General features: G+C 44.4%; 2 protein-coding genes across 2 annotated transcripts in view; one reads left to right on the top strand and one right to left on the bottom strand.

Moving 5' to 3' along the window:
* Positions 1-373: 373 nt before the first annotated feature.
* FEN1 (flap structure-specific endonuclease 1) lies at positions 374-7,688 on the bottom strand. Its single transcript, XM_068260430.1, has 2 exons — positions 7,595-7,688; positions 374-1,643 (listed from the first exon to the last, which is right to left on the bottom strand). Exon 2 carries the CDS (start codon positions 1,604-1,606, stop codon positions 458-460), a length of 1,149 nt encoding a protein of 382 aa, XP_068116531.1. The 5' UTR covers positions 1,607-1,643; positions 7,595-7,688; the 3' UTR covers positions 374-457.
* A 147-nt stretch (positions 7,689-7,835) lies between these two features.
* Positions 7,836-14,309, top strand: part of TMEM258 (transmembrane protein 258) — a 29,496-nt gene continuing 23,022 nt past the window's right edge. The window contains exon 1 of the mRNA XM_068260431.1: positions 7,836-7,944. Coding sequence (XP_068116532.1) covers positions 7,942-7,944 — 3 coding nt within the window. The 5' untranslated portion in view covers positions 7,836-7,941. The remainder of the gene's footprint in view (positions 7,945-14,309) is intronic.

The raw sequence follows: 14,309 nt of genomic DNA on the forward strand, positions 1-14,309 counted from the left end.
TTGAGGCCTAGTTCATATGAACAAATGTCAGTCAGCAGGTGCTCTGTGTCATCCACACATGTGAACAAGTGTTTGTCAGAGACTAGAGGCACCCGGGGTCGGCGCTGCTGGAGTGCCTGTAAAGTGTTGTGGCCAATATAGTAACAACTAAGCAGGTAGAAGAATCAACCACCAGACTTTATATAAAAACTGCTATAATACTGTGTTGGCAACAGCAAATAGCTGACTGCGAGGGGTAGCAATATTATTGTAGGGCTGGACACGTCATACCATTAAATTGTAAATGTTCTAAAGCAGGAAATGCAGATATGTGTTAGTTACTAAGGAGTGTCTGCTGTTCCTTCTGAATTTGACACACACACACACTAAAGAATGTAATTTACATATTTTAATGAAAAACAACATGGACATTTCCACACATATTGATTAACAGAAAACAAATAATCTCATAAGTTCTTTATTTGCCTTTTTTAAACTTCCCTGAGGGGGTGCCTGCTGTCTTTGCCTTTTTCTTGGCTGAGCCCTTAACATCGATCTCTTTCCGCTTGGTGGAACTGATGGATCCAGTCACCTTGAAAAAGTCATCTAACCGACCCTGGGTGCTGCCCTGACGGTTCTTAGCCAGCTTCTTGGCACCATTGCGAATACGGTCCTCATTAAATTGCTTTTCTTCACACATAAAGGTCACCAGTCCATCCTCATCTGGCTCCTGCCATTTTAGCTCCAGATTACTTACATCAACAATCTCAGGCTCTAAGAAGAGTTGACGGGCTTCCTTGAAAAGCCAGTTTTCTGGGACGGGGTATTTCTTTAGGTCTATGTTGTCTAAGACCTCATCAATGGATTTGTGCTGTTTGATCAGTTCTATGGCTCTCTTTGGACCAATACCTCGGATGGTCTCACAGTAATCACAGCCTAGCAATATGCAGAGATCTATGAACTGCTCTTGCGTAATACCGATTTCCTGTAGGGCGCGACTGAGGTGGAACTCCTGGATGGGAAGCTTTTTGGCCTCACTGGCTGTGAGATGACGAAGCAACAGAGGAGTACCAAAGGTCAGGGCGTCCATATCTTCAGTTGCAGCAGCATACACTTTTCCAGCTTTTACCAAAGCAGCACACGTGGCCTCTGCCTCACATGGAGCATCTACATAAGGAATACCCATTAATGTCAGGAGTTTCTTACACTCCTCATTATGCTGCTTGGTGACCTTCACAAGTCTCTTGTTGAATTTTTCAATATTCTCTACTTCTCCTGCCTCTTCTGCTGCTTCCAGCTGCTTCTCTGCCTCTGCCCTCCTTTCACTGCGCTTGGCCAGTTCACCCGACTTTAGCTGAGGAGGCTTCCCATCAAACACATATACTGGCTTGATACCGTTCTCCACCATGCGAATTGTACGATAGAACATGCCCATTAAATGGCTGGTGGTTTCACCTTCCTCATTTTGGAGCAAGTTCCCATCCTGCCGCACTGCAATCAGGAACTGGTAGATACACATAGAGGCGTCAACTGCAACTTTACGCCCAAAGTAACTTTTTATGTCATTTTCTTTAATAGCCCCGCGTGCCACATCTGCAATTAATTTGGTGAGACCGTGTATTCCCATTGTAGTGCTGGACACAAACTGTCTGCTATTGCTGAACCTGAAAAATGAAAAGGGAAAACATAAGATTACAGGGAACTACAACTTAATCACTCCTAGCATAAAGATATGGGGGATATCAACTAAAGCTGGCAAATAAATATGATCCAACAAACACAAACTGAAACTTCTAAGAAAAAAAAAAAAAAGTCTATTAGGTGACAAAAAAAATTCAACATGCACCTGGATCAGAAAATAGTGGAGTTGAAGAAAGGTTAGTAAATAAAAGTTGTGCGCCTGCAGTCAAGTGAGGCCCCCAGAGTCAAAGCGCAATTAAAGAGAACCAGAGCTAACCTAAAGAAAAGATTCTATACATACCTGGGGCTTCCTCCAGCCCCATACGCACCGATCGCTCCCACGCCGCCATCCACCGCTGTCCGCATCTAGGAGAACCGGGACCCCACTCTGCCGCCAGTCGGAGCCAGTCTAGCATAGCAGAGGTGCGCTCTTTGCGTATCTCTGCAGCAGTGTATGGAGAGATACGTAAAGGGAGCACTTCTCCTGCGTAGCGCGGCTCCGATGACGTCACAGCGGTGGATGGCGGCGTGGGATCGATCAGCGCATATGGGGCTGGAGGAAGCCCCAGGTATGTATAGAATCTTTTCTTTAGGTTAGCTCTGGTTCCCTTTAAAGCCTGAACTTATGGATTTATTAAAGACAAACTACCAACGTATATGTATAACATGCATATCCATAGGTGAGCATAGGTGTACAGGTAAGGTAAAAAGGGTCCCTGCTAAAATAGGGTGCCGGAGATGGACACTAGTAGAATGTTTGTATAATTACTGATATTATACTGGTTAATTCTGATAGTAAAGTATTGGTAATCGTTCCCAATATTTTACTATTACCTAACCTTATCCTAACACTTGCCCTCCCAATGGATGCCTAACACTAATACCTCTAACCTGGTGATGCCTATAAGACTAACCGATCTCTCCCCCCAACCCTAAAACATGCATGGTGGTGCCTCACCTTACCCACCCTGCAGAACCCTAAGATCCCCCCTCTTCAACCATATCTGCTAATATTTTTGCCTGCATTAACTGTAATTTTGTGGTTATTAACAGTAACTTGGGCCCTAAATTTCAGGTGCTGGGGCCACCCATTATGCAAATTGTGGCTATAAATAGCAGGCGCTTTTCACCTCCAGTACCCTGCTTCGGACTATAGTGGTGCAAACACTAAGCAGAGACATGTATCCAACTCCACACCCACCCAATTCTGTGGAAGACAGGAAGCAGCTTAGATTGTTTTTTATTTTCTTACCTGACCCTACCCACCTCCTCACACTTGTGAGTTTCTCTGTGATAAGCACTTCAGCTGATCAGGTCTTATCTCCCAGTTACTGATCAGAATGTAAAAAGGCATTCAACTCTACCACACCCTTCACAAAGAAAATGAGAAATAGTTTCTTAAATTTTCTTACGGCAGAGTGAGTGATAAAAGACACACATAGCTTTTATTAAAACCCTGGGAGTGTAAGAAAGCTTACATGTTTCATTACAGACTAAATGAGGAGCTAAAGCTGCAGTGCCGACCAGTAAATTTAATCTGAAATGTAAATCAAAAACATAAAAGACAGATACTTACCTCTCCAGGTCCCCTTGCTCCACCGCAGACTCCTCTGTTCAAATTTCCAGCTGTGGGAAGCTTCATAAGCCCAAAAGCTGCCAAAGATAGGTGGCTCCGTACTGCACACGCATGAGAGAGCGTTCTCGCTCATGCGCAGTACAGAGCAGCCTGTCTTCGGGAGCACTCGGGCTCCCAAAGAACTCCAAAGCCTCGGACAGCGGCAGAGAACAGTCTTTCGACCCATCGCTCAGAGACTGCTAACGTGGGAGCCTGCGGGGGAACGTGGAGACCTGGAGTGAAATGGGAAGGCTCTATAGGACCCAGAGTCTTCCCTCTCCCTAGGTAAGTATCTGGGTTTTTTTACATTTACACTACAAACTCCCTTTAAGAGTTAATATTTTGCAGCAGATGTAGGAGTCAGGTAATCTGCTCTATGCTCGAAAGAAGGCACAATAGGAGTAAAAAATAGGCACCACAGTAATTTGGGCACCAGGTATAGCCGCTTGCAGATATTCTACTATACGGCAATGGGTAATACAACAGTAGAATATCGGTATTTTTCACCAATATTTTACTATTGCTTAATCTAAGCCTATTATCACACTACCCTCCCTCTACCGATGCCTAACCCCCCCCCCCCCCCCTTTCCTGCCACAATAACTGCACTGTCTTCACTGCTAAAAACCCCCTCCTCCAATATATCCACGCGTGTTGTTGTATTGCTGGCCAGTGCTTCCGCGCTATGGAGCGCACGGAAGCACTCATTGTGACGGTTCACATTGAGCATTCGTGAGCGGGGAATTGCGGGCGGACCCGATAAATCCTGACGTCTGCAAGCTAGGCACGCCCCTGATGAGTCACTCGGAGTGACGAAAAGCATTGGGTGGAGCTTGCTGGACGTACAGGAAGGAACTTTTGCGCCGGATCAGGAGTAAAGTGGCAAGAGCGGGACCTTATCTTCTAGCCTACCCGGGAGGCAACGGGGAGAGCCCGTCTAAACTATATGCTCTAACTACCTGCTAGTACATTGCGAGTGCATTTTAATAATAAAACTATCTTTTTTAACTGAATTAGGCTATGGAAGCATCTCTTTTTATATGAGGTACGCATCCATTTGGACACACCATCCAGGACCCCAATACAGTGGGAGGAGTTAGCAACCCTACAGTGCTGGAAACGCACATTGCTGGGCGCTTATTGACCAGTCTGACAGTGGTCAAACTTGCGGGGTGAGTCTATTCCCTCACGGGGTGAATGATGGTGGATAGAAGAGCACAGCTGAGCGCTATCTAATATATTTGAAGATTCATGCATTAGCCTGCCATGGCTGACATAGAAGCGCACCTGTATTGAGACACTTTATCTGAGCACATCTAAAGTGGATTGATTTTAGAGCTTCTATAGCTGTATTAATTTCCTCGGAAGTTTATCAATTTTCTTGGACTTTTATTTAGGTCTTATTAACTTTATCATGTATCACTGTAGCGCTTTCAAAATATTGTGTAATATATCCTCGCCGCCTGCAAATTAAAATTATCGGGTGCCTGAGGTGCACAATTTACCAAAGCGCTAATGGGATCCATATTACCAGGGATGTGGAGTCGGTACAAAAAACATCCGACTCCCAACTCCTCAGTTTATCAAACCACCGACTGATTCCAGGTACTCAGAATTGCTCCGACTCCTCAGCCCTGCATATTACTTGAGTATATATGTTCTGGCCATGTGCATTTTGGGCACAGGGAGAAGGCGACAGACGGCTCTCCCTGCAATAGGTAATCTCAGGGAATATAAAAACTAAAATTCCACCTACATAATTTACTCCTTTTTGCATGTAATTTGGGGTCCAGCTATTGCGGGGTCCCAAATTACAGTGATTTTGTAGCTGTAAACCCACCAGCTACGGATTGTCTGTTCCCAGAATTCATACAAACCTAATGCAGCTTGGACCTAATCAAAGTGAACAGGAAGAGCATATAGATCGCCCAACTGCAAGTTGCATACAATTTGCATGCAAGCAAAAATTATTTGCACTCTATTGAACATCCCTGCACTAGTCTACATGAGGTGACCTAGCGGGAAACCACACAGGTTAGTAGTTCTCCAAAACAGCACCCTCTACAACTTGAAGCATAGTAATTGGTCAAATACTGTGGGCATGGTTATTACTACAGTACAACCGATCAGAAACCTAAACGTTCAGCGGAATTTCCCTAGGAGGTTCCCCACTAGATCAAGCAGACTAGCGCCAACATCCCTTCTGTCAGCTGTGACATGGTAGATCTCATCAGTGGCTGCAATGACTGGTAAAGTAATGCAGAAAGCCTCTTCATCAATGGTAAAGCACACTGATAAAGAAGGATATGGAAGTTAGCATATTTTTTTAAACCATGCAAATTACCTGATCCTCTGCCTCTAATACTTTAAAAGTGGACCCAAATACAAAAATACAAGATTTCAAAAATAACATCTATTTTCTAAATTATAATAATAAATAGCAGTTTTTTTTTCAGCTGCATGAAGACAAATATGAAATATTTTACATTTATTGGAGGAACCCCTCCCTTCCTTTCATATTGCCAGGACAGAATCCAGCAAACTGGTGGAGTAGGTGGTGTCAAGCAAAGGAGGAATTGCTAATGGCTGCCACCTGTATAACCCTTGTTATTAAAAGAGAAGGGTAAAAAACATGCACTGAAATGCTCATAGGCTTGAAGGAGTGTTTATCTTTGCATGTGTCAGAGTGGTGCAACTAAATATTTTGAATTAAAAAATGCGCCTGCGCAGTACAGCCCGGAGGACGTCCGATGACGTCAGCGCGCACGAGTGACACGCACTTTGGAGCGCAGAAGAAGCCCGACCTGGCCAGGTCGGGCTCGCCATCGGGAGCCTGCGGAGTTGCGCCAAGGGCACATTCTGGCTGCCATGGGCTGGAGGAAGCCCCAGGTAAGTGGATTTGGATTTTTAATTTTTTCACATGCTGCCTGAACCTTCCCTTTAAGCCCTAGACCCTGAACAAGCATATAAATCAGATGTCTATGACTAAAGTCTGGATTAACTGCATGCTTGTTTCAGAATCTACTGACCAGAAGAATGAGCAGGACTGCCAGGCAACTGATTTAAATATGGCAGCCACCATGTCTCTTACCTCGGGTTACTTTTAAGTATACCTGTAGGGAAAGAAAATTTGGCAAAGTTAGATACTTACCTCAGTAGAGAGAAGCCTCTGGATGAGGCTTTCCCAATCAAACTGGTACTGGAACCCTCTGAACCTAATCAACAAGGGTTTGTCAAACAGGTTTGGGTATGTGCAGGCACAATGATGGCCCGCACCTGCGCAGAAGCACGGAACGCATGCATGAATTTCTCTTCCATGAACAAGCAGCTCCATGCTAGTGCACCTGCACAGTGCAGTCACACTTGTACATGGGCACGAATGCAGCAGTTAAAGTTAACATAAATCTAAGGGGGGGGGGGCTTTACTTACTTCTACCAGCCCCTTGCAGCCGTCCTGTGCCTGCAAAGTCCATCAACGACCCTCCAGTCCCCCGCCGTGGCAAAGTTTAGTTTTCCCTAGTCTGCCCAGTCGATGGCCCTGGCCACACGTATCCTTGTTCACGCTCCTGACGCTGGTAGCGTCCTGACCAGTAGAAGAAGAATCTCCTACTGAGCAGGACGCTGCTGGAGACGGAGTGGAGAGGGAAGAACGAATGAGAATGCGCGCAGCCAGTGCCACGCAGGCACAGTGGCCATCCACTGGCCACACTAGGGAAAACAAAACTTTGCTGCGGTGGAGGACCAGAGGATCGTTGATGGACTTTTCGGGCACAGGGTGGCTGCAGAGGGCTTGTAGAAGCCCCAGGTAAGTAAAACTCCTTTTTTCTCCCTTCAGTTTAGGCACGAAGAGGGGCCTTCAGTGAGCATAGGTGGGCTGCAGTCACATCGCAGAAGCATCTGAATCATAAAGGGGCTTCCATCTACTGATGCAAGTATCAACTCTTGCTTTTTTCCCCTCACACGTTTACTTTAATATCATCACCATGCTTCCTTCATATTATCATTTAATATTAAAACACCACAACTTCATGGAAAAAATAGTTTACATCCTGATAAGCACATCTTAGTACATCAGTATAATGTATATGGGTATATGCTTCAGATCTAAAAGGGACAGCTGAGAAGGAAGGAGGCACAAGAGGAGCTGATTTCCAACGTGGGCTAGTTAGAAGCTCTAGTAAAAGTACAGTGGATGTTAGTAGCCCTCCTCCCTCTCCAGCAGGCAGAGCAGTGACTGACGCAGCGGAGACGGCTTTGTAAAGCCACTAATATACAGCATGACATATATAGCAAGATAATCCGCCGCAGCCACTCACTCACCTCACCGGTCAGGATTTGCGCGGGCTCGTGCGCTCTCACACAATCTCCCGCCAACTAGCAAACGACTAGAACTCCGATTGGCTGAGGCGCACAGCTGTGCTTCTGTGATTGGCTAGCAAAGAACTCCTCCCCAAGCCATTGGCTGATTATGTATTTGGCGGAACAGCCGCCATGTTGTGATTGGCAGAAGGATGTAGGAGCCGCTCTATGATTGGACGAGGTGGATCCTGCTTTTGGACCTGTCATTTTAGCAGCCAGCCACACGTACTTCCGCTCCCAGCAGACAGTGCGGCGACCTCTGACCCCCATTTGACTGGGAGAGACGTGGCTGTACCGGGATCGCAGACATGGTGAGGAGGATACCGGGGTGTCGGATGGTAGATTTTTAGCATAATAGGGTCTGCCTGATCCCCCATTCTGGTAAATGGCGGCGGAGAGCCGTGCTCACGTATATCTCATCTGACAGAGGCTATCTGATTGTGTGTGATCAGCTTTGCCTGTGGAGAGTGCCTCATTTTGCTCTGACACTGCAAATGATAAATTAGATATTTACCTCGGTAGAGGAACCTCTAGGGGCTCTGACCATCCTTTCGGTGTCTTTGCTTTAACAAAGTAGCTTACATCGTGGAACTAACCTACATCCCACTGACTTTACTATCCCCACCCTAACCCTCCTGCCTATGCATTTGTCAATGCGTGTAGGCAAATTCGAGGGGTAGGCTATTTCATCAGCAGACTCCGTGCTGGTTGCTGGGAATCTCTTGTTCTTCATGGCTGCACTCCTGTCCATGAACAAGCATGACTGTTTTACGCAGGTGCATTGATGGCTCATGTCTGCAAATTAGTATAGAAGCCACTCGTGCATAGAGGAAAAATTAATGTTTCAAGTGGACCAGCACCAATGAATAATGTTGACGTGCAGCGATCGCCCTAGAGTGCAAAGAGATATCCAAGCAAATAAGTTGTCAGGATCTGCACCATCTAAAATCTTTTTTTATTTTAACGCTTTAAAATATCATCACAGGCATAAAAATATGCGTATCGCACTGCCATGACATATGGCGTTTTAGAATAGCTCTTTCCTCAGATGGTGTCAGCTACACACTCAGATAACAAATGGAAAAGCCTCATTTTTATAGTCCCAGGCTGGACCTGATGGAAGACTTCATATTAGCATAAATGCATATTCATGACCCTCACAAACCAATAGGAATGCATTGTATGCACCTCCACAGAAACCAATGTGTTTATAGACTGGAGACATAAGTTATAGCCAAAGCTTCACAGGAATCCTTGTTTGTTACTCAGACACAAATACCACACTCAAATGTGTAGAACCAGTGTTATTCACTATAACAATTCCTCAGCATTGCGTGGTTAGCCAAGCTTATTAAAGCTGACAACATCCGCTTGTAAATGTCTCCAGCCAATCATCTGCATGGCTACAGCGTCCGCCATAAGACTGCTACTGCTGCCCACCAATCATATGCGTCGCTATTGCATCCGCCAAAAGCTGCATTGTGTAATTAAATGTGTACCTGCAAAAACCGCCGACAGCGTCCGCCTCGGGACTGCATACGTACATCTGACACGACCAGTACGCATGAACAGCCAATCGGCTTCAAAAGCGACAACGTCCGCCTAAAGACTTCAATGCGTACATCTATTGCGGCCAATCCGCATCAACAACCAATCAGTTCCAAAGCGACAACGTCCACCTAAAGACTTCAATGCGTATAATCCATGCGGAGCGTCCGCATGAATGGAATGGGATAAAAAACAGCCCCTACGCATAGTTTTGCAATTTTAAGCATAAGGTCCTCAAAAATTCTCAAATAGGTGGGCAGCAATATCAGCCCCAGCCATGCAGATGTCTCAATTAGCAATCTTATTACATACTAACGCTAAAAATTAGCATAATCATTAAAAGTCACATAAGGCCCACTAGAACAAAATACTAGCTATATCATACTCTCTATTTACCCTTTGGGTTCTAAGGTATCCAGTTTTTTAATCCAAAAATATTCTCTCTTTGCTAATAGCATATCTATCCCCCCCCCCCTTTCTCGTGATCGGGACCCTCTATAACACCTGCACCCTTAACTGCGACAATCTATGCTTACATTCAGTAAAATGCTGGGAAACTGACATCTCCAAATTTTTGTTTCTAATGTTAGATTTGTGGGATGAAATCCTATCTCTGAGGGCTTGGGTTGTTTTTCCCACATACCCAATCCCACAGAGGCACTTTAACATATAAATAACAAATCTAGAGTCACAATTAAAGTGACCCTTAATCTTAAATTTCGTGCCCCTGCAGGGATGGGTGAATGTGTCACCTTTTACAATGTAGCTACATAAATAACAATTGAAGCATGGATAAGTTCCATTTCATGCTGTTACATTGTTTTTTCTCTGGACCCACATCTCCTTTGACAATTATGTCTCTTAGGCCGGGTTTCCACTGCTGCGAATCCAGGCCGATTCCCCGCCCACGAATTCGGATGGATTTCAGCAGCCTATAGAAGTCTATGAGAGCCATCCGAATTCGTGGCCGAGGAAAAATCTGAGGCCCTGCAGCATAATTTCGTCCGTAGCTGACCGAATCCCATAGCCGCGCATAGCGCGGCTAGAGGGATTCAGCTGCGAGAGGCAACAGCTGTGCCGGCATCGCGTCTCGCAAGACGCATGCCGCCGCACAAATGGAAACCTAGCCTTAGAGACGGTGCCCTTTTGTAAGACATCAAAGGGAATTCATGAAATTCTCGTACATATTGTAAACCTTCTCGTAACATTGTCCAAAATTTTATTAATAACTCCTCCAATTTTCTCAGACAAAACATTGTACGTGGTAACACATGGGATTCTGTTATTCAAACTGCCCTTCTTTCCTTTCCTTCTCAATCCCTCTTTCCTCCCTCCTACACCTATCCTTACCTTGCCTTCGTAATCCAAACATCTCAAAGGATAATTTCTAGTCAAAAATTTGTATTTCATCTCTTCTAACCTAATCTTTCTCACCTCTGGATTACTTACAATACGCTCTATTCTTTTGTACTGCCCCTTAGGTATGTTACTCTTAATATGGGGAACATGAAAACTATAAAAATGCAAAATGGAGTTTCTATCTGTTGGTTTTACAAATAAATCTGTGGTCAAACTCCCATTCTGCTTAATGACCCACATATCCAAGAAACTCACCCTATCCACACTACTGGTAAGGGTCCAGAGAAAAACAATGTAACAGCACGAAATGGAACTTATCCATGCTTAAATTGTCATTTATGTAGCTACATTGTAAAGGGTGACACATTCACCCATCCCTGCAGGGGCACGAAATTTAAGATTAAGGGTCACTTTAATTGTGACTCTAGATTTGTTATTTATATGTTAAAGTGCCTCTGTGGGATTGGGTATGTGGGAAAAACAACCGAAGCCCTCAGAGATAGGATTTCATCCCACAAATCTAACATTAGAAACAAAAATTTGGAGTGGTCAGTTTCCCAGCATTTTACTGAATGGGGGTCCCGGTCCTGAGAAAGGGGGGGGGGGGGGGATAAACACATGCTATTAGCTAAGAGAGAATATTTTTGGATTAAAAAACTGGATACCTTAGAACCCAAAGGGTTAAATAAAGTATGATATAGCTAGTATTTTGTTCTAATGGGCCTTATGTGACTTTTTTAATGATTATGCTAATTTTTAGTGTTAGTATGTAATAGGATTGCTAATTGAGACATCTGCAAGGCTGGGGCTGATATTGCTGCTCACCTATTTGAGAATTTTTGCGGATGTTTTTATGCTTAAAATTGCAAAACTATGCGTTTTTTATTCCATTCATGCGGACGTTCCGCATGGATTATATGCATTGAAGTCTTTAGGCGGACATTGTTGCTTTAGAAAAGATTGGTTGTTGATGCGGATTGGCCGCAATAGATGTACGCATTGAAGTCTTTGGGCGGACATTGTCGCTTTTGAAGCTGATTGGCTGTTCATGCGTACTGGTCGTGTCAGATGTACGCATGCAGTCTCGAGGCGGACGCTGTCAGCGGTTTTTGCAGGTACACATTTAATTACGCAATGCAGCTTTGGGTGGACGCAATAGCGACGCATATGATTGGTGGGCGGCAGTAGCAGTCTTATGGCGGATGCTGTAGCCATGCAGATGATTGGCTGGAGACATTTAAATGCTACAAGCGGATGTTGTCAGCTTTAATAAGCTTGGCTGACCCCGCAATGGTGAGGAATTGTTACAGTGAATGACACTGGTTCTGCACATTTGAGTGTGGTATTTGTGTGTGAGTAACAAACAACAAGGATCCCTGTGAAGCTTTGACTATAACTTATGTCTCCAGTCTATTAACACATTGGTTTCTATGGAGGTGCATACAATGCATTCCTATTGGTTTGTGAGGGTCATGAATATGCATTTATGCTAATATGAAGTCTTCCATCAGGTTCAGCTTGGGACTATAAAAGTGAGGTTTATCTGAGTGTGTACCTTACCCCATCTGAGGAAAGAGCTATTCTGAAACACCGTGCGTCATGGCAGATGCACATATTTTTATGCCTGTTGTGATATTTTAAAGAGCTAAAATAAAAGAAGATTTTAGACGGTGCGGTTCCTGTCAACTTTTTTGCAGAGGAAAAATTAATGCACTTGCAGCTCCATGCTATGGTGCAGGTGTGGGCTGTCTTGCTCCTGTGCACTGCAGCCATGCTTGTACTTGACTGCAGCTGCATACTTGTTAAGTCGGTTCCGTGGGTCCCAGCGCTGGAATGGCTATTTTGAGGGCCATGGGCGAGGCCTCTGGATTATCCAGAGGCCTTCTAAGGTAATGCTTCATACACACTTGAGATAAAAGTCTTTGGAAAATGAAAGATCACAGACCAATTTTACCCCCTTCCATGTAGTATGAGAGCCATACTCTACACAGTCTATTCTATGGAGCTGCACTCCCCATCAGATAAAATCTTTGCAGGATGCTGCACACACAGATGCCTGTACACACTCAAAAGATCATTATCTGCAAAAGATCTGTTCCTGCAAAAGATCCATTCCATGCAAAATGCATTATAGTCTATGAGATCTGCAGATCATCATACACACTTGGTTTAACAGACAATCATCTGCAGATCAGATTCAACAGGGTGGATTTTCAGATCTGCAGATGATTGCCAGATATGCAGATGAAGTCTGTTAAACCAAGTGTGTATGATGATCTGCAGATCTCATAGACTATAATGCATTTTGCATGGAATGGATCTTTTGCAGGAACGGATCTTTTGCAGATAATGATCTTTTGAGTGTGTACGGGCATCTGTGTGTGCAGCATCCTGCAAAGATTTTATTTGTTGGGGAGTGCAGCTCCATAGAATAGACTGTGTAGGTATGGCTCTCATACTACATGGAATGGGGTAAAATTGGTCTGTGATCTTTCATTTTCCAAAGACTGTTATCTCAAGTGTGTATGAAGCATAAGTATCTAACTGTCTCTCCTAATTTGTCTTTACACCTCGAAGAATGGATTTTAAATGACACCTGCACTAAGAGGTATAGAGGATGCCATATTTATTTCCTTATAAACCATACCAGTTGCCCGGCTGATTCTCTTTGGTTGCAGAAGTACAGTATCTGGATCACAGGCTTGAAACAAGCATGTAGCTAATCCATTCAGAAACATCTGATCTGCATGCTTGTTTAGGGTCCATGGCTAAGCTCTGTTCCCATTAGAGCCGAGAACACATTTTTTTTTTCTTTTTTTGTCCGTACTCCGCTCAGCAAGTGAACAATATCTATTGTATAAATAGAAGCCGTTCACTCAAGTCACGCTGCAACAGATCTGCAGGACGTGGCAGTAAACGGGCCACACTTTAGTGCAGTCTGCGATAATCCCAGGCAGGCGGATGTGCGCCTCCATATAGCCTATGGGGGAGTGCTCCAGCCAGACCACGGCGTACCATCGGCTCCCTCTGGCCACACATGGGCCTGCAACAAGTGAGATCACAGCCTGAAAATATCAGAGGCAGAATATTAGCAGGACAACCAGGTAGGTAACTGGTATTGATAAAAAGGAACTGAATATGGCATGCATCCAAATGGACAAGCAGGGCTGCCAGGCAACTGATATTGTTTATAAGGAAATAAATATGGCAGCCTCTGTATCACTTTCACCTCAGGTTCACTTTAAGGTGTCCTTTAAGGACAACTGCAAGGAGGCTGCCATGTTTTTTTTTGTTGTTGTTGTTTTTGTTTTCCTTTTGTGCAATACTGGTTACCTGGCTGTCGTGCTAATCCTCTGTCTCTAATACTTTTAGCCATAGACCCTGAACATGCATGCAGCAGATCAGGTGTTTCATGTTTCCAACATTTAATGTCGGAACTGACAAGATTAGCTGCATGCTTGTTTCTGGTGTTACTCGGACACTACTACAAATAGATCAGCAGGGCTGCCAGGCAACTAGTATTGCTTAAGGGGGAATAAATATGGCAGCCTCTATATCCCTCTCGATACAGTTGTCTTTTTAAAATCCATTCTTGAAGGTGTAAAGTTAGAAGCAGGTGGGCATGAGTACGATTCTGAGTGAATTTTCACAAGGTCCAATCTGCCATGGCTAGATAAGTTGGTCAGATTATGTCCAAAATGGCAGGCTTTGTGGGGTGTTCTTGGTATGCAGTTGCTAGCACCTACCAAAAGTGGTTGCAGGAAGGACA

This window comes from Hyperolius riggenbachi, chromosome 11 (assembly GCF_040937935.1).
Source record: "Hyperolius riggenbachi isolate aHypRig1 chromosome 11, aHypRig1.pri, whole genome shotgun sequence".
In the NCBI taxonomy this organism is placed as follows: domain Eukaryota; kingdom Metazoa; phylum Chordata; class Amphibia; order Anura; family Hyperoliidae; genus Hyperolius; species Hyperolius riggenbachi.

Coding starts and splice junctions, on each gene's coding strand:
- FEN1 (XM_068260430.1), bottom strand. CDS start 1,606: ATGGGAATACACGGTCTCACCAAATTAATTGCAGATGTGGCACGCGGG.